At 37.3% G+C, this 15,041-nt stretch overlaps 1 protein-coding gene across 24 annotated transcripts in view; it reads right to left on the reverse strand.

Moving 5' to 3' along the window:
* The window catches only part of dock7 (dedicator of cytokinesis 7), a 48,807-nt gene that overhangs the window by 16,568 nt on the left and 17,198 nt on the right, over window positions 1–15,041 (reverse strand). For 12 of the 24 annotated variants that reach the window (XM_015036173.1, XM_015036175.1, XM_015036166.1 and 9 more), the window contains exons 15-29: window positions 13,680–13,797; window positions 13,455–13,525; window positions 12,423–12,561; window positions 12,214–12,315; window positions 11,669–11,755; window positions 10,411–10,642; window positions 10,123–10,287; window positions 9,883–9,903; window positions 8,967–9,136; window positions 7,970–8,059; window positions 3,039–3,128; window positions 1,304–1,399; window positions 1,064–1,204; window positions 665–778; window positions 29–196 (exon numbers count right to left, since the gene is read on the reverse strand). In XM_015036173.1, the coding sequence (XP_014891659.1) occupies window positions 29–196; window positions 665–778; window positions 1,064–1,204; window positions 1,304–1,399; window positions 3,039–3,128; window positions 7,970–8,059; window positions 8,967–9,136; window positions 9,883–9,903; window positions 10,123–10,287; window positions 10,411–10,642; window positions 11,669–11,755; window positions 12,214–12,315; window positions 12,423–12,561; window positions 13,455–13,525; window positions 13,680–13,797 (1,804 nt within the window). The remainder of the gene's footprint in view (window positions 1–28; window positions 197–664; window positions 779–1,063; window positions 1,205–1,303; window positions 1,400–3,038; window positions 3,129–7,969; window positions 8,060–8,966; window positions 9,137–9,882; window positions 9,904–10,122; window positions 10,288–10,410; window positions 10,643–11,668; window positions 11,756–12,213; window positions 12,316–12,422; window positions 12,562–13,454; window positions 13,526–13,679; window positions 13,798–15,041) is intronic. The other 12 variants (XM_015036181.1, XM_015036180.1, XM_015036177.1 and 9 more) reach the window with 4 other exon arrangements.

Genomic DNA, 15,041 nt, shown 5'->3' on the forward strand with positions numbered 1-15,041 from the left:
ATCTGGCATTTGAGTGTTTCTGACTGACCTGTGAGGTTGCCGAGGACACTGATGGTGAAGGCGAGGCAGGTGGGGTTAGCAGACTGCAGGGCAGATTCAGGGTGACGTAGTGTTCATGACTACAAACTATTCTTAGAAAATCCAGCCGTAAAGATTCCAGAGTTGGGTTCTGCAAAGCATAGAGCTTTGTCGACACCTAAACAAAGAAAATTGAGAACAGGAATATAAATCTTCCAGCATGGTGAAGTGCGTTATTTAAGATAAAAAGAATTGGAGCACATGTAGTCAAAAGTTCATGTAACATCTAGAGCTGTGATCTTTCTTAAATATATTCAAAATGTGCAACAGCAATTTGATGGGCAGACTGTTTTCATGTTAGATTTTCATGTGTTTCTGCATTTACATTTCCAGTTCTCAAACTATTTTTAGCTTATTTTAAAGTAAAAACACAAACAAAATTACTCTGGATTTGAATATATTGCTACTACAGTTAGGCTTTAAAACAGCAACCTGTGAAAGCAGGAGACCATAGGGAAGAAAAGGGATGGATGGAAAAATGAACTGGGAGAGAGATAAATTGTTAAACAAATGGCAAGCCAAAGCAGGAATTAATTGATGGATGGATGGATGGATGGATAGATAGATGGGTGAAGTAACACCTCACCTGTTTCCAATATGTCTTGATTAATGTGAAGACAAAGCCTCGGTCCATGACTGACAGCAAATCATTGAGGAAGAAGGCCAGGCTAGTGTTTATCCTCTCCACCAACTCCAGATCCTGAAAACATGACAAGTACAAACATATTTTTTATCTTAATTCATAAACAGTTGTAGGGTGTAATTATAGGGCCACCTACATTTGTTAGCAAAAAAAACTAAACCAAACAAATATCAAAATTTCAATAATTATCTCTCTTACTTCCCAAACTGTTCTTGTGTAGGCAGGAAGTCTCTGAGTAACTAACTGTTGAAAAAACAAAATCCTACAAATCCCCTAGCTGATATCTCAAGAAACCCTACTTTTTGAGATATCAGCCGATATCACCAGAAGGTCTTCATTTACCTTCTGGAAACGAGAGACGATGTCTCCAGCAATGGTGCTGACCAGGGCTGTGATGTCATCCATAAAGCGCTCAGGAAATCGGTTTTTCCTTGGCGACTCCAAGCGCTCGGTAAAGTAAAGGTGGTGGATAATGCTCTTTACCTGTGGTGTTGGTTTTAAATGAGATAACATATGACACCATCATGTTTTTGCAAAAGGTAGTAATGAGAAAAAACATGCCATGCATACATAATCTCCTACCATCAGTTCAAAGAAAAACCAAGCCTGTTGCAGAGCGCCCTCCCGAACACTTCCACTGCTCACCACCCACTGCAGGGCCAACTCCTCGTGAAAGAGCTGGGTGGCAAATTGGAAACATAAACATCGAGAGATGGAGGGGAGAGACAAGGATGGAGAAGGATACAACAAGCAACAGAGCCAGAGGAAGACAAAAGTAAGGACCCTGAAAAACTACAGCAGTTTTTCTGGCATAGATTTGTAGTGGAGCTACATCTGCAGTCCCTTCTACAGCTGTTCCCTCCCCTAGTGAAGATGTGAAAAAAGCCTTAAAATAAATACATATTTCAGATTCAAATTGTAAAGACCAGAAAAATCAAAAGAGTGTTTGATTAGTAACTGCTTTGTGTGCTAGAGGTGAGCTCATGAGTGACGGCAGCCAATCAGAATGCCACATTTAAAACTCTGTAGCTTAGTTCTGTTTGACCAGTCAAGTTTAAAACATTGACTCAATAAAATAAAATAAAAAAAACTGTTCAGTTCAACTATAATAAAATAGTATCAGGATAACAAATTGTGGATGTATCTTTATGTTTAATCCCCATCACAGAGTTTGAGTGGCTGCTTATTTTCCCCTTTAACTCAGTTGTTGTCGTAAAAGCTCTGAACTGGCTCTGGCACCAGCCTGAATCAAAAATCTGAACCTCTCTAGTAGAAAATTGTTGTGTGTTGCTGTGGACCTTTCCCCTCTTATAAAAGGTTTTGAAAACTTTTGTGCATGTATTACTTTTAAGGCTCTTTAAACACATTTTACCATACTTGCTATAAATATAGAGGGCACTAAGATACATGTAAAATAACATTTTGAAATTTAAGCACTTGATAAAGACTTTGATCAAACCTAACTTGCTAAAATTCAGGGGAAAAATGTTTTTATTATGTAAAGGAAAGGATCAAATTCAGTAAGAAAACTACATTCTGTAAAATACATAAGCAAAGGAATCATCCAGAAGGCATCTGAAGGTTTAGCGCTTCAATTCAGAAAATTGTTTTTAAACAGAGAGATTAAATAACCAAAGAATGATGACTGTGTGGGCTATAAATAAAATCGAGTTTCTATTTAGTGTACAGCATTTTACAGTGACACCTGACAATGCTATTTGAAAAGCTTTTATTGCTAACAAATTCCTACAAATGAATTTCCCCTACTGTAGATTCAACACTAATATTCAAGTGTAGTCTGGCTAACACACCAACTTTTGCCTGGCAAGTCTTCCCTAATTGTGTTCACAAAGACAAAAACGAGACAGAAAATATACCATAAATAATTATTAAACCTAAGAAATGTTGGACTGTAGATTACACAACCTGACAGAATTTCTTTTCATCTCAAACAGAAAAAATCTTTGAGTATCAAACGGCTTTAGAAAAGATTTTGTATACAATATTTATACATTTGCAAAAAAGAAGCAAAAGCAAAACAATGCAGAGATTGTTCTGACTGGAAAGACTTCCCAGACAATGTGATCACCTCACAGTCAGCTTTAGCCAGACTAAAAAAATAAAAAGTAAAACATTCAAACCCTCTTAAAATATCAACAAGAGGCAAAAGTATTGGTATACAGCATTCAACAAAAACAACACAAAAACCAAATACGACATCAACCAATCCAGAGGCACACATCCACAGACAGAACAGGTGAGGAGGCGGAGACAAGGAGGGCGGGATTGGCTCCTCCCCCAGTGCAAGTGGCTCTACCTTTTTAGTGGGTAACCGTCCTGTTAAAGTTTGCAAGAAACTGGCGCTCTCAGTGTGCGAAGACATGCGATTGCCACAGCGCTCCATGGCCTATGGGTGGGATGAATGGAACGGTGACAGCAAGATTAGTGGAGGAGCAACAAAAGTGTGGGGCCATTCCTCAGCACGTGAGCCGCTGGGACCGTGTGCTGGGTCACGCATTCCCCACATATACATGCACAAAACACACTTTTTTTGTGATTGTGTTGCTTTTCAGACATGAGGACACAAAACAATTAAGACACAGGACGGGACCACAACACCTAAATGTTGTGCCACTAAGCAAGAGGAACATTGGCTTGAATGCCCTACGGTAGAAATGCAAAATGGCTGCATACAAGTGTCTAAGTGACATTTTTCTGAGGTAGTCATTGTGATGATGCACCATTCTGCATCCCTGTAGGTTATTACAAGAATGAATAGACATTACAATGACAAACACTGACACACTAGCCTACAATGTCTGGGGTTTATTATACTTCAGCAGTGCATTTCAAAAGTAATCATGCCCCTTGTACTTTTCAACATTTGGTGACATTATAACCACAAACTTAAATTGATTTATTTGCTTTTTATGTTACTGATCAATAATTTAAATAAATAATTTGCTTTGATCTAAAGAATTTTAAGGTAGCTGTAACTGTATCTATAGGGGTTATTGCCTGCTAAAGTCTCAAGTCTTCAGGACTGCCCAGTATTTATCACTATTTCCAAATCAGGATGCTGCCAACACCATGTTTCACAGTGGTAGTTGTGTATTAAGGGTGATGTGCAGTGTTAATGGCTAAAACAAACACAAGCCCTTAGACTATACATCTAATTATCTGTGCCATTTGAATTTAGTCATTTGGCAGGTTTTTATACTCATTTCTCAATTTTTTATGCTTTGCCTTTGTGAAGCACTTTCTAGTAACTTCCTGTGAAAATTGCTAGTAAAAAAATTATTGACTTGAGGTGTTAGTTTTCCTGGAAACATAGTATTTTGCTATTCATCTTAATTCACATGTTTATGAAAGCAAACCATTCGGACCAAAAAAGTGAACCAAAGGACTTTCCTGGTGAACACTGCATTGTGTTTTTATGCCAGCAGTTTGTAATTAGTAAAGAAAGCCACATAAGTGATGGTCATTGCTTCATTTGGACAGAAATGATTGGGGAAAGACAGAGCACAGACCTGGAAAGTAAACAAACTTGAAAGTCCTCAGTGCTACATTTCTGTTGTGCACATTTGTGCTGTTATTACAACTGCAAAACCATTATGAATGTCAAGAGCAGCTCATTTGTTTCACAACATGATATTTCAAATTTTGGAATGGCGTCAGCAAACGTGAGCTGCTAAGTGAAGGAGACCAGGCGTCGCTTTGATCCATAAGAGAGCAGCTGGCAGGAGAATCACAAATCAGAAAACTGCGAATCAGGTACAATTCCAGCACAATTAGCTCTGCCTGAAGTCCAAAAAGATGCACATTTCCTGTAGTAGGTCAGATTGAGGCTGGTCTATATTCACAACTAGCCCTGTCGCGATAAACGATAAATCAATTAAACCTATCGACCTCATTTTAATTATCGGCTTTATGAGTGTATTCACACCTGTCCAAAAGGTCCAGACCAACGGGGGACATGACCTGTGGTTTGTTTAAAGCAGACCAAATGCGTCAGGTGTGAATACACCATTGACCAAATGGCAGGGGGCAGCACTGCATGGTGCTTCACCAACGCCTGCAAGGTCTATTGTCTCACACCTCAAGACCCTACTTAAATGTTGCTATGTTTGGGAAGAGGGGTGGGTGCCAAGGCATCAACAGCAGTCCAATTGGGGGCAGCTGCCCAACTGGCCCCTGTGGTCCCACCAGTGTGTCGCTTTACATCTTTGTGGCATATTATTGGAATTTTGGATTGTGGGTTATTGGAATGTCTAAAGCTTGGGATATTGTTTTATAATCTAATAGTGCTTCAAAATATTCCAATGCTGTGCTCTGGACTGTCTGTTCTATACCTCAGGCTTCATGATGCCATTTGGTCACTAATGTTTTCTAACAAATGTCTAAGGTATTTACAGAACAGCTGCATTTATACTGAGATTAAATTATACCCTGGTGGACAAGTGTTAAATAATTTGGTGACTACTGAAAGCAGGAGGTTGCACTGGATTTAATTTGGAGCATCAGAGTAAAGAGGGATAAAATGCAGTGATGTTTGTGGTTACATATGATAAATTGTAGAAAAGTTAAAGGGGTATGAATAATTTTCTGAGGCAAATTTAGTGGGTAAAATAGAGTACTTATAATTTCATAAACAAACATAATACTACCTTCGGAGTCTTATTAGGTGAATATTTTAAGTAACAATGCCTATGTCATATAAAACTTGAAATGAAACAGGACTAAACCTTAGATGAAAATGTGTGGCAAGAAGCTCACATGAGTTGATACACATTCACACTCACCAATACAAAAATCTTAATAGACAAAGTGAATAGAAAATATAGGGTGAGTCGAGTCATGCAAGTGAAGGAAAGGAGACAGAGAGCAAACAACAAACTGGCATGACGATTGAGATAAATTCTAACACTACTCTTTTTCTTCCCCATCAAAAAAATAATGTGAATGAAATCTTTATAGTTGGAAGATCATGTTTCTGTTAAATTTTTGAGCAATGTCTAATTATTGTGTTAAGACCAATGATGAAATAATGAAAAGAAAGAAATGGAGAATTCTAGTCCCAAATCAAAACTGGCTTTTGGATATCTGAGTCTACATGATTTTCATGCAAGTAAAAGAAGAAAAAGAGAGGCATTAGATGCGAGAAGCAAAGAGTCTTGATATCTGAAACCTTTTTCATAATTGGCAGCAACATGAGTCTTCAGTGATCCAATCACAATTCATCAAAAATTATGAGAAATTAACAATTTATCTCACTTATTATTGTTAGCCTTTTCTAAAATGAATGGTTAAATAAAAATAATTCCTTCATATTTTTATTGGAATAATCCATACTTTCCAAACTGAAAAAAAATAATAAGCTTTCCTTTTTTACTTCATTAGTGGGTGATAGTTTGTTCGTTTTCAGCAAGTAGCGCAAAAATTACAATACTTATATCTAATATGTTGAACTTAATTTTTCAAGTGGCAAACAATGTATAACAGGCACATGAATGCAAAAACTTTGTTAAAATGAAATGTGTATGTATGGGACACAAACTTTTTCTGTTATAACAACCCAATGTAACCATGTAGTAAGACGTTAGTACATCACATCAATACAATTCTCAACACTTTTGAATAAGGTCTGATTTCACGTCCTGAGATGTCGATTTATTGTCGGATCACTGAAAACAAATATTAATGCCATTTTTGAACAAGGTCTAGGATGAAAGGGAGGTCATGGAGGCGGCTGTGACTGCCATGAGTGAAATCATGGAAGGATTGTGGTTTAAAGATTAGGAAAATGCTGTAATATTCTAAAGTATTGGTCTTTTATGTCGCTTTTAAACATTATACATGACTTTTTATATGGAGTGCCAAAAGTGTCACAATGTCATAAATGAACATTTAAATGAGTAAATAATTTAAATTTTAATAAAAAATAACAATCATGAAAATAATAAAAACATAAATAAATATATAATAAATAATGCAACTAATTCCATATAAAATTAATTCACTAAAGTTAGAAACCATCCTATGTTTCTAGGCTATTGCTGCAATGAACCATGAAGGTCATTGTGACTCTCATTTAGATTCTTCACATCTGATTTAGTCATTTGCACAGAATGTTAACTTTACACCAGTTATATCTGACGAAAGCAGTACTGACTCCATCCACTGCATTTGATGAGTAAAGCAGACATAAAATAATTAATTCATAATGTCTTGTAATCTATGACCATGAAATACTTACAGGGATTCTGCAAATTTCAAGAAGTTTAACTGAAGTCTTTGAGTCCATTTTTAAGATCCTTTAGATCCTAGACCTATATGCCTCATATTATATCATTTAAAAAAATAATTAAATTATTTAGAATAAGAATAAACTTTATAGGCCAAGCTTGTACACATAAATAAGGAATACGACTTGGGTTCCATGTTGCTCTCAATGTATGGACATTTTCAATATAAATATATAAAATTTCAAGGGAAATAACTTTTTTGTTTTGTTCTGTTCTTGTAAATCATACTAAAGTCATTGCAAACTTGGATAACTATTTTCAATAAAACTAGATTGCCAAATTGACCTACAGTATATTTGACCATAACGGTGGTAGTTGTGGGCATTAGGAAACCGTACATGAATAGCTAAAATCTGTGAAGACTTAACACCATCTCCAAGTCATAAGCATATGACAGCCTATTTTAATATTTCAATCAACAAATATATGTTAATATGATTTAAAACGCACCGTGGAAACTGTCTTCATACTACCATGCAAAAACATCCACATTCTACCTTATTTTGGCTCATGGACGTACAGCCAATCAGCACCAAGGAAAACAAATGGCGCTCCTGGATTGGCTGCTTTGCAAACGCCAGCTAATGATCTCCAGTAGCATTGCTGCAAGGTATTTTACTTTCTCCGGTTCTATTTTCTTTGGAATATTTTACACATGTTTTAGCTATTCATTACATATGGCACTTTTGGACCTCTACAGTTTTAGACTCCTTAGTTTTGTCATATGTAGTAAACAGTGGTTGACAATGAAAGTAATGTGACTTAAGAATATTGTAAGCATTTTATAACAGAGTTTGAAACTACAATGTATTTATCAGCACTTTTCTGTGACCATCAGCAACAACAATAGACCAAAACTTCAAATATTCCAGTATCCATTCAGTGTGAATAAGGTTGTTCTTGTAGTGAGGCAAAGTGAAGGACGGGGCATTCATAAAACCACCTGCATGGTTTCTGGAGCGGACCCAGGGCTGGATCCCCAGGGGGCACTACAGCCCATGGTGTGCACCCACGAGTTGGAGCGGTCTAAGCCCTATGGGTGCCAAGGTCAAAGGACACAAGGCAGGCAGGAGGCAAGGGAACAAGCGAGCAGCACGGGGGGAAGGAGGAGGGAAGGAATAATGACAAGTTAAAGAGGTTCAAAAGTCATGACTGCCGGAAGATGCCAAAGGCCCCCAAAAAGGTTAACTGTCAGTAAATTAAGATTAAAATCATCACCACAGAGAAGCAAGGCTGAAATGTACTTCATATCCCTTTCACTATGAGCACAAATAAAACGAGGTTTAGTTAAATATTAGCAGAAAGTGGGAGATGTATCAATAAAGGGCTGCATCCATCACATAATGGTTACAAGAAAGCAAGACTGTTAAAACAGCACATTCAATCATTCACTCACTGAGTTAAAAAAAAAGGTTTAAAGTGGGAAATCTCAAATGATACAAGTCAAAATGCATGAGAACAGATAAATACAATGAAATAAAATACCAAAGAAATCCAATAAAAACATGAATGGAACCATTTGTCATTGCTTTAAAAATATGTCACTGACAATATTTACTGATACGTGTGAAAGAAGAGGCTCTGTAAGCTTTTTAGATGTGTCTGTCAGTGACAGGTTGTTGTTACAACGGTTAGAGATAAGATGTTCAATTTTATGTTTGCAGATTAGCCATACAGTTCACATGGTGACAACTTCCCAGCTGGGTCATGGTGCACATGGAGGCCTCAGCGTCATGTAGGTTAGGAAGTATAGATACCTTTCACCTACCTTTTGGGGTCAGGCTACTTCCCTAATCAATGAGTTATTAGACTGTAAAAATGCTAAGTAATTAACCATAGTATTTAGCAGCAATGTAACATTTTTATTAAGGGTTCCTCCTCTACACTGTCTAAGAAACCTGACGTATGAAAGAAGTTAAAGCCATTTTTGACCCTCTTACCTTGCTTCCGATTATGGAGCGAACTTCATCGTCGGGAGAGGTGGGCGTACCGGATATGTCAGGGTTACTGTTGCTCAGGCTACGGGAGCGACTGAGGTTGAGGCTGGCTGGTCGAACAGCTGAGCGAGCCATGGTGGCGTAGTGAACCGAACCGCCCAACCCTCCAGGACCTACGACATAGCACAAAGGGAGACATTGGATGTGACGAGTAGGGTGTGTGAGGAGGTGGCACCACAGCAAACCATAAGGACGCAAGTCTATAAATTCTAATAAAGCTCGATAGACATTTTTCAAGTCAGTAGTCCATACTTTCCATCACTTAAATCTACAAAGAAAAGGGGGTTTTATGCAAAATCAACTTATTTTGACACCTGGTGGAACTGCAAGTCTACTGAGATTATTATACAAACTACAATGTTCTAAAGAGCAGTAGTCAGCGGCATAAAGACGAATTGTGATGATATGATGAAAGGGGAGTGTCAGAAAGGTTAGGAGGTTCTTAAAGAGACAGAAGCCAAGGAGTCAGGTACAGCTATGATATAAAGTCAAATTTCTTTTAACTTGTTTTAGATATATACAGCAATTTTATAATAAGGTCACACTGACTGTAGTATAAAATGGCACCGTTTGCTTGGAAAATACATAATACCCCCATTAAAACATTTTAATTACAAATAAAGAAAATTTCCAATGAACCTATGATGCATATACATTTAAATATGGAAGAAAAACAATATTTCAAACAAAGGTGGATGGATTTTTCACAATTTTTCCTTGAGTACTTGATATGGAGCTGGATTTAAAAATGTGTCTTAAAAAACAGAAAAATCAAAATTAAAATAGTCTTAGGTGAAGAGATGACGATATTTACGTGAAAAACTGCATGTTATATTGTAGAGTAATGGATCATATATACCTGTTGAAGATGAGTTGTTGTCTGTGTTGGGCAGGCAGAAGACAAAATGGATGTGGAAGGAGGGAAAAAGTCAATAGGTAAAAAAGAAAAAAAGAAATGGAAGAGAAATTAAGGCAGGCGGGTCTGGTAAAAGACTAGCAGTGAGGGTGAGCTGGAAAATCAATCCAGTTAACAAAACAAGGTGAAAAAAAGATCAGGAATAAGGATGGCGTAAAATTAAAAGTGTTGGCTGTAAAATACCTGGTGATGGCGAGTTGGGATCTGTGCTGGGTAAGCGGAAGACGTAGTGGATGTAAGAGGACAGCAGGCTGTTGCGGCCATGCATGTCCTGGCTGGTGTCCAGGTACTTGTGAAGTCGATTCACTACAGATGCCATTACCTCGAAGGATGCTTGACCTAGATTCACTGAAACACACAAAACATTAGAGCTTTCACTGTAAAACCGAATGCAGCGGAACAGAAAAGTACCATTCATTCAACGTGGCCATCTCTTTCAGTGTTCAGAACACACGTAATCCAGAATCATACCGATCTGTCCAGCGATGACTGGCGGCCGAACTACGAGCAGCACCAATTTGTCAAGAAGAAGGTGAAGGAATCGAACCACCGGCTCCAGCTGAGCAGAGTTGAGTGCTGCGATGCTGGACTTCAGCTCGGTCTCAAGGTTGTTTTCCATGATGCGCATATCTCCAATCCTGACCGGAAACACATGCTCATCCAGGGCATGCACCAAGGCAAAAAACTTATCCAGGTACTGGTCCTGGAAAGAGAGGGGGACAAGCATGAGAAATGTTTTGCTGATGTATTGCTAATAAATTGACAAAAAAAGATAATGAAAAAAAGGAAAAAAAAAACAAATGGGTAACTGGAGATGCACCAACAATTAGGCAATTTATTGTTTGGCTATTTTAAATTGGTGATTCTCCAGATGGAGTATAAAAATCTGATGTTTTCCCAATCAGTGAATGCACTGTACTTGAAGCTCAACCAAATTGTGAAAACAGCATCCTACAGTGTGGAAGTTGTCACTGAGGTTGTCACTCTCACAGACAGGTTGACTTTTAATCTTCTGTAAAAAAAAATGTGTAATATAATCTTTGGGCTGTTTTTCATGAATCATTGTTTCAATTCCACAATAAAGTAAAAATAAAGTATTTTGTTATTTAAAGAAGAGAAAATAGGAAAAAAAAATAGAATCAACAGGTCAGAGCTTTACAAACTTCCTGATCAAAATTCCTGAGTAGTGCTTCTCAAATAGTACCTGAAACAATTTAAATACAAGTTGTACAATAATATCCATGTTTTAAAGTTGACTCATCGAGTGAAAACTGAAAAACGAACTTTACCACAAGAACATGTGGGAATCTAACAACTCCAATCTCTCCCAAGAGCAGTGATTTATGAGCACATTAGCTGCAGTGTGGCTTCTAAGCCCCACAGTCAAGTCTCCAAACAGCAGCTGATCCGGAGATGGAGTAGACCTCAGTAAATTGCTGGCAAGGTAACACTTAGGTATTATTAAAGTAGTATTGGGAAGGAATTATGGAGTTAAAATGGAAAAACAAGACTTCAATTTCTTTTTAATTCAAAATGATTACCGATGCAAAAGTTATGCCAGCAAACAAAGAAGTAGTTCTTTATTCAGAGGAGTTATTTTGTACTTATTAATAACCTACATCAAAATATAAGCAGATAAAACAAGCAAATGAGAGGGTGAGAGAGTTAATCTGAAAAAGTTACTAAACTCTACTAGATTTTCTGAAGGTGCAGCATGAAGTAATTTTACCTGTGTGTGGATAGTTGAAACAGCCGCCAGTTCCACATTAAAGACTCCTCGATGGTTGTCTACCCACTTCATTCCTGGGAGGGGAACCTGAAATATAACAGAGAAAATATTGGGATGGGAAAGAGTGAATGAATGAGATCTGTTCATTCTATAAGAGATTATAACTGAAGGCCAGTCAAAGGTACATAACAACAACGCAGCTAAAAATAAACTCTTGTTGGAGATGATTAGAGATCTGTATCATTTCTTTTTAAGGCATTTTAATATTCATGCACTTTTAATATGGGTTTCTCACTTTTTAAAGATTTACTCATATTTACAAAAATCTCTGAAGAAAGAAGATATAAAATAATATCTATTAAAGAGGTTAAACTTTCACCTTTAATTGGAATTGGCTGACATCACATAGATTGTGTTCATTGAGTGTCACACTCACTGTGAGACCTATAAACATGCTATTAGGTTTAACAGGACATTGCATACAACCTTACTGTGTTTACTATATTTATATGTAAGAAATAACACACTATTTTAGCAGATCTTACATCTGGAGAGAGAACAGAGTAGGACTGTGGTGGCTTTTCAAGAGATACAGGCAGGCAGAAGTGTCCAGTTCTCAGACGGCCATTCTGTAACATGGGGATCCACTGCAGAAGGAAAATATACATGGATTTTTTTCATCACTAGGTGTAAACTTGCATTCGTTCAAGCATGAGATCCGTGTTTTTAAGAGTACTGTTGTGGTTTCACCTACCGTGTACCCCACAGGGGTCTCCAGTGGTGTGTTCTGCTTCTGCTGGCAGCTGACGTGGTAAAACGTGAAGAGAATGTGGTGGTGGTCTGACAGGGAGGCAGGTAACTTGATCTTCACCTCATCATGGAAGTCAGGGGATCTTCAGACATTAAGGACAAATGTTAAAATGTCTTTAAAAATGTGTATGTTGGACACTTGACATTGTCAACTTACAAAAATATTGTTAGTCGATCATTCATTCATTTTTGACATTTATAGTACTGCAGTAGAAAGGCCCTTGTTTGCTGCATGAATAAATTGATTAATTTACCAATATATCAAAAATCAATCGTCATACTCATTAACACAAAACAAGAGTTAACAGCCTATTATGTTGTTTGGCTGTAGCAGAAAGGACTTACCAGGTTTTCCCAGGGACCACTCACAGATTCAACTCTACTTTACTGGTCAACCCACAAATGAATTGTCTTAACAAATCTGTCATTTATATCTCAATCAATTTTATTTAAAGTCAACAAATAAATTGAAGTCGCTATGTGATGAAAAAAGACCAGTTATATAACAAGTCACAATTAACTTCTGCTGAATTCTTTACGGTCCCAAAGGAGGAAACTCTCTGCAGGCCCAAGCTCAGAACAACCAAACACTACAACAAGCATTCAGTATCAACAAATACACTGGAACTGACTGGAAGGGAAATGTTTAAAAGAGGTCATAGCTGGGCTCTCATTTCTCATGGACAAAATTATTTCAGTTCAGAAAGAGAGGAAATTTATTCTTTTTTTATTGCTATTGAAAATTACTGGGCAGAACTTAGGTCAAACAGGCTTAAATACAGCCACAATAGAGCAAACTTTTCAGATGTAACAATTCTTATTTAAAAGAACACTTCAGTTAAACAGTCTATTTCTTTGTCTGCTCTTTTTTGTTAAGCACCGTTTCAAGCTGTGATGAAGACACTGGGAGCAAATCAATCATGATACTGCAATTAAAAATAAAAGGTTCTGAATCTTTTTAGATTAACACACTCACCTGTTGTGGTACACAACTGCAGTGTAGGCCTCTTTATAAAAATCTGCACAACTTGACTTCCCAAATATGACCTGAAGGATAAGAAGCAATAATGTCACAACAATAAGTATAAAAGCCAAGAGCTTTGCAAAAAAGCAAAATTCCCAACTTAACAACACTGTCATAATTAATCAAATGTAACATTCTCTGGAGTGGCTTAACTTATTCTTTTAGATAATGGCATACCGGCATTGCATTGCTTGGATCCTCTCCATTCATAAATTGTACTTTGACTGTGATGTTGCGAGCAGAGCCCTGCCGGTTGGCAAAGTTAAGACTCTGAGGGTTAACATACAGCAGATTCCTGAAAGGAAAGAATCCAGCACATTAGACAGTAATTTACACAGAACCCAAGAGTCACCATAAGTTCATTAAAGAAAAATGCATTTCAAGTAGGTAAGTTGTGCAAAAATACTGGATCACGATTTTTGTTTTTTTACAGTAAAATTATCTTAGTTTTATTTTAATTTCTCTATCTAAAAACATAACCCTAAAGGCAAACACAACACAGAATTTAGTTAACAGTATTAGCAAAGACAATTTTATTCAAAAAAGTGACAAGACTTCATGCTAGCTTTTACTTTCAAGGAAAAACAGGCACTTTTAGGGAGTGCTTGACCCATTTATCTTAAAATGTAACAAAAGAATTCAAGAATTGATTGATGTAAGGCCAAAGGTCACACTGTTGCATAAGCCATGCTCTGATTGGCAAATATGGGAGGCTCGGCCAGTCAAAATGTCGATGTACAGTAGACGAATAATCCTCAGCAAAACTATGATTCAGCTACATTTCTACAAAGCAGAAAATAAAATATTAAACCTACATTTTTGTATCTTTTAATTCTACATTTGTTAACCTGGAAACTACTGTAATTTTCCTTTTTTCTCTGCCTACTTGACAAAAAACAAAAAAAACAGTAAGTGGCAAAATATATAAATCACAGGAAGCAAAACTAAACTTCAGTTGAGTCACAAAGGCTGGTTGTGACACAGTGGGGGAGAAGGCGGCGGCCCCACTATAGGAAGTGTAAAATAGCTTGGGGTTTGCTGGCTAACCACAATCACGTAATCAGTCCTGGGGGGGATCGACCCACAGAGACAACAGCTGGAACCACAACCAAGAAAGGAGTGTGGGAATCTCTGTCTCATAACTACAATTTTACTTATTTTTCTCTAAAATATTCCTCTTACATGAGCAACAGCCGTGGCTGCTTTGAAGTAGGTCGTTGACCTTGAACTGCAGTAGACTTCGACATAATTTTGCTGTGGCAAAGTTAAGCTATCAATAAGGGCAAATAGAGTCAACCATGATTGGTCCATTCATCTCTTCAGATTCAGCTTAAGTTAATAAGTACACAAAGGAAAGTAAACTTTGCTTTGCCAGTCCTTTTCGCTGAAAAAAAAAAACAACAATCAACATTTGAATTTGCAATGGAGCACGAGTGTGTGAACGGCTTGTCAGCTCCAGACACGAAGACTCCACTAGACCTACTTAAATTTAAGTTCTCAAGTCTTTTGTTATACTAACCTTTATGGTCCAGTGGAAAA

The sequence above is a fragment of the Poecilia latipinna genome, unplaced genomic scaffold (genome assembly GCF_001443285.1).
Source record: "Poecilia latipinna isolate Pla-1442-1.1 unplaced genomic scaffold, P_latipinna-1.0 Scaffold359, whole genome shotgun sequence".
NCBI lineage: Eukaryota > Metazoa > Chordata > Actinopteri > Cyprinodontiformes > Poeciliidae > Poecilia > Poecilia latipinna.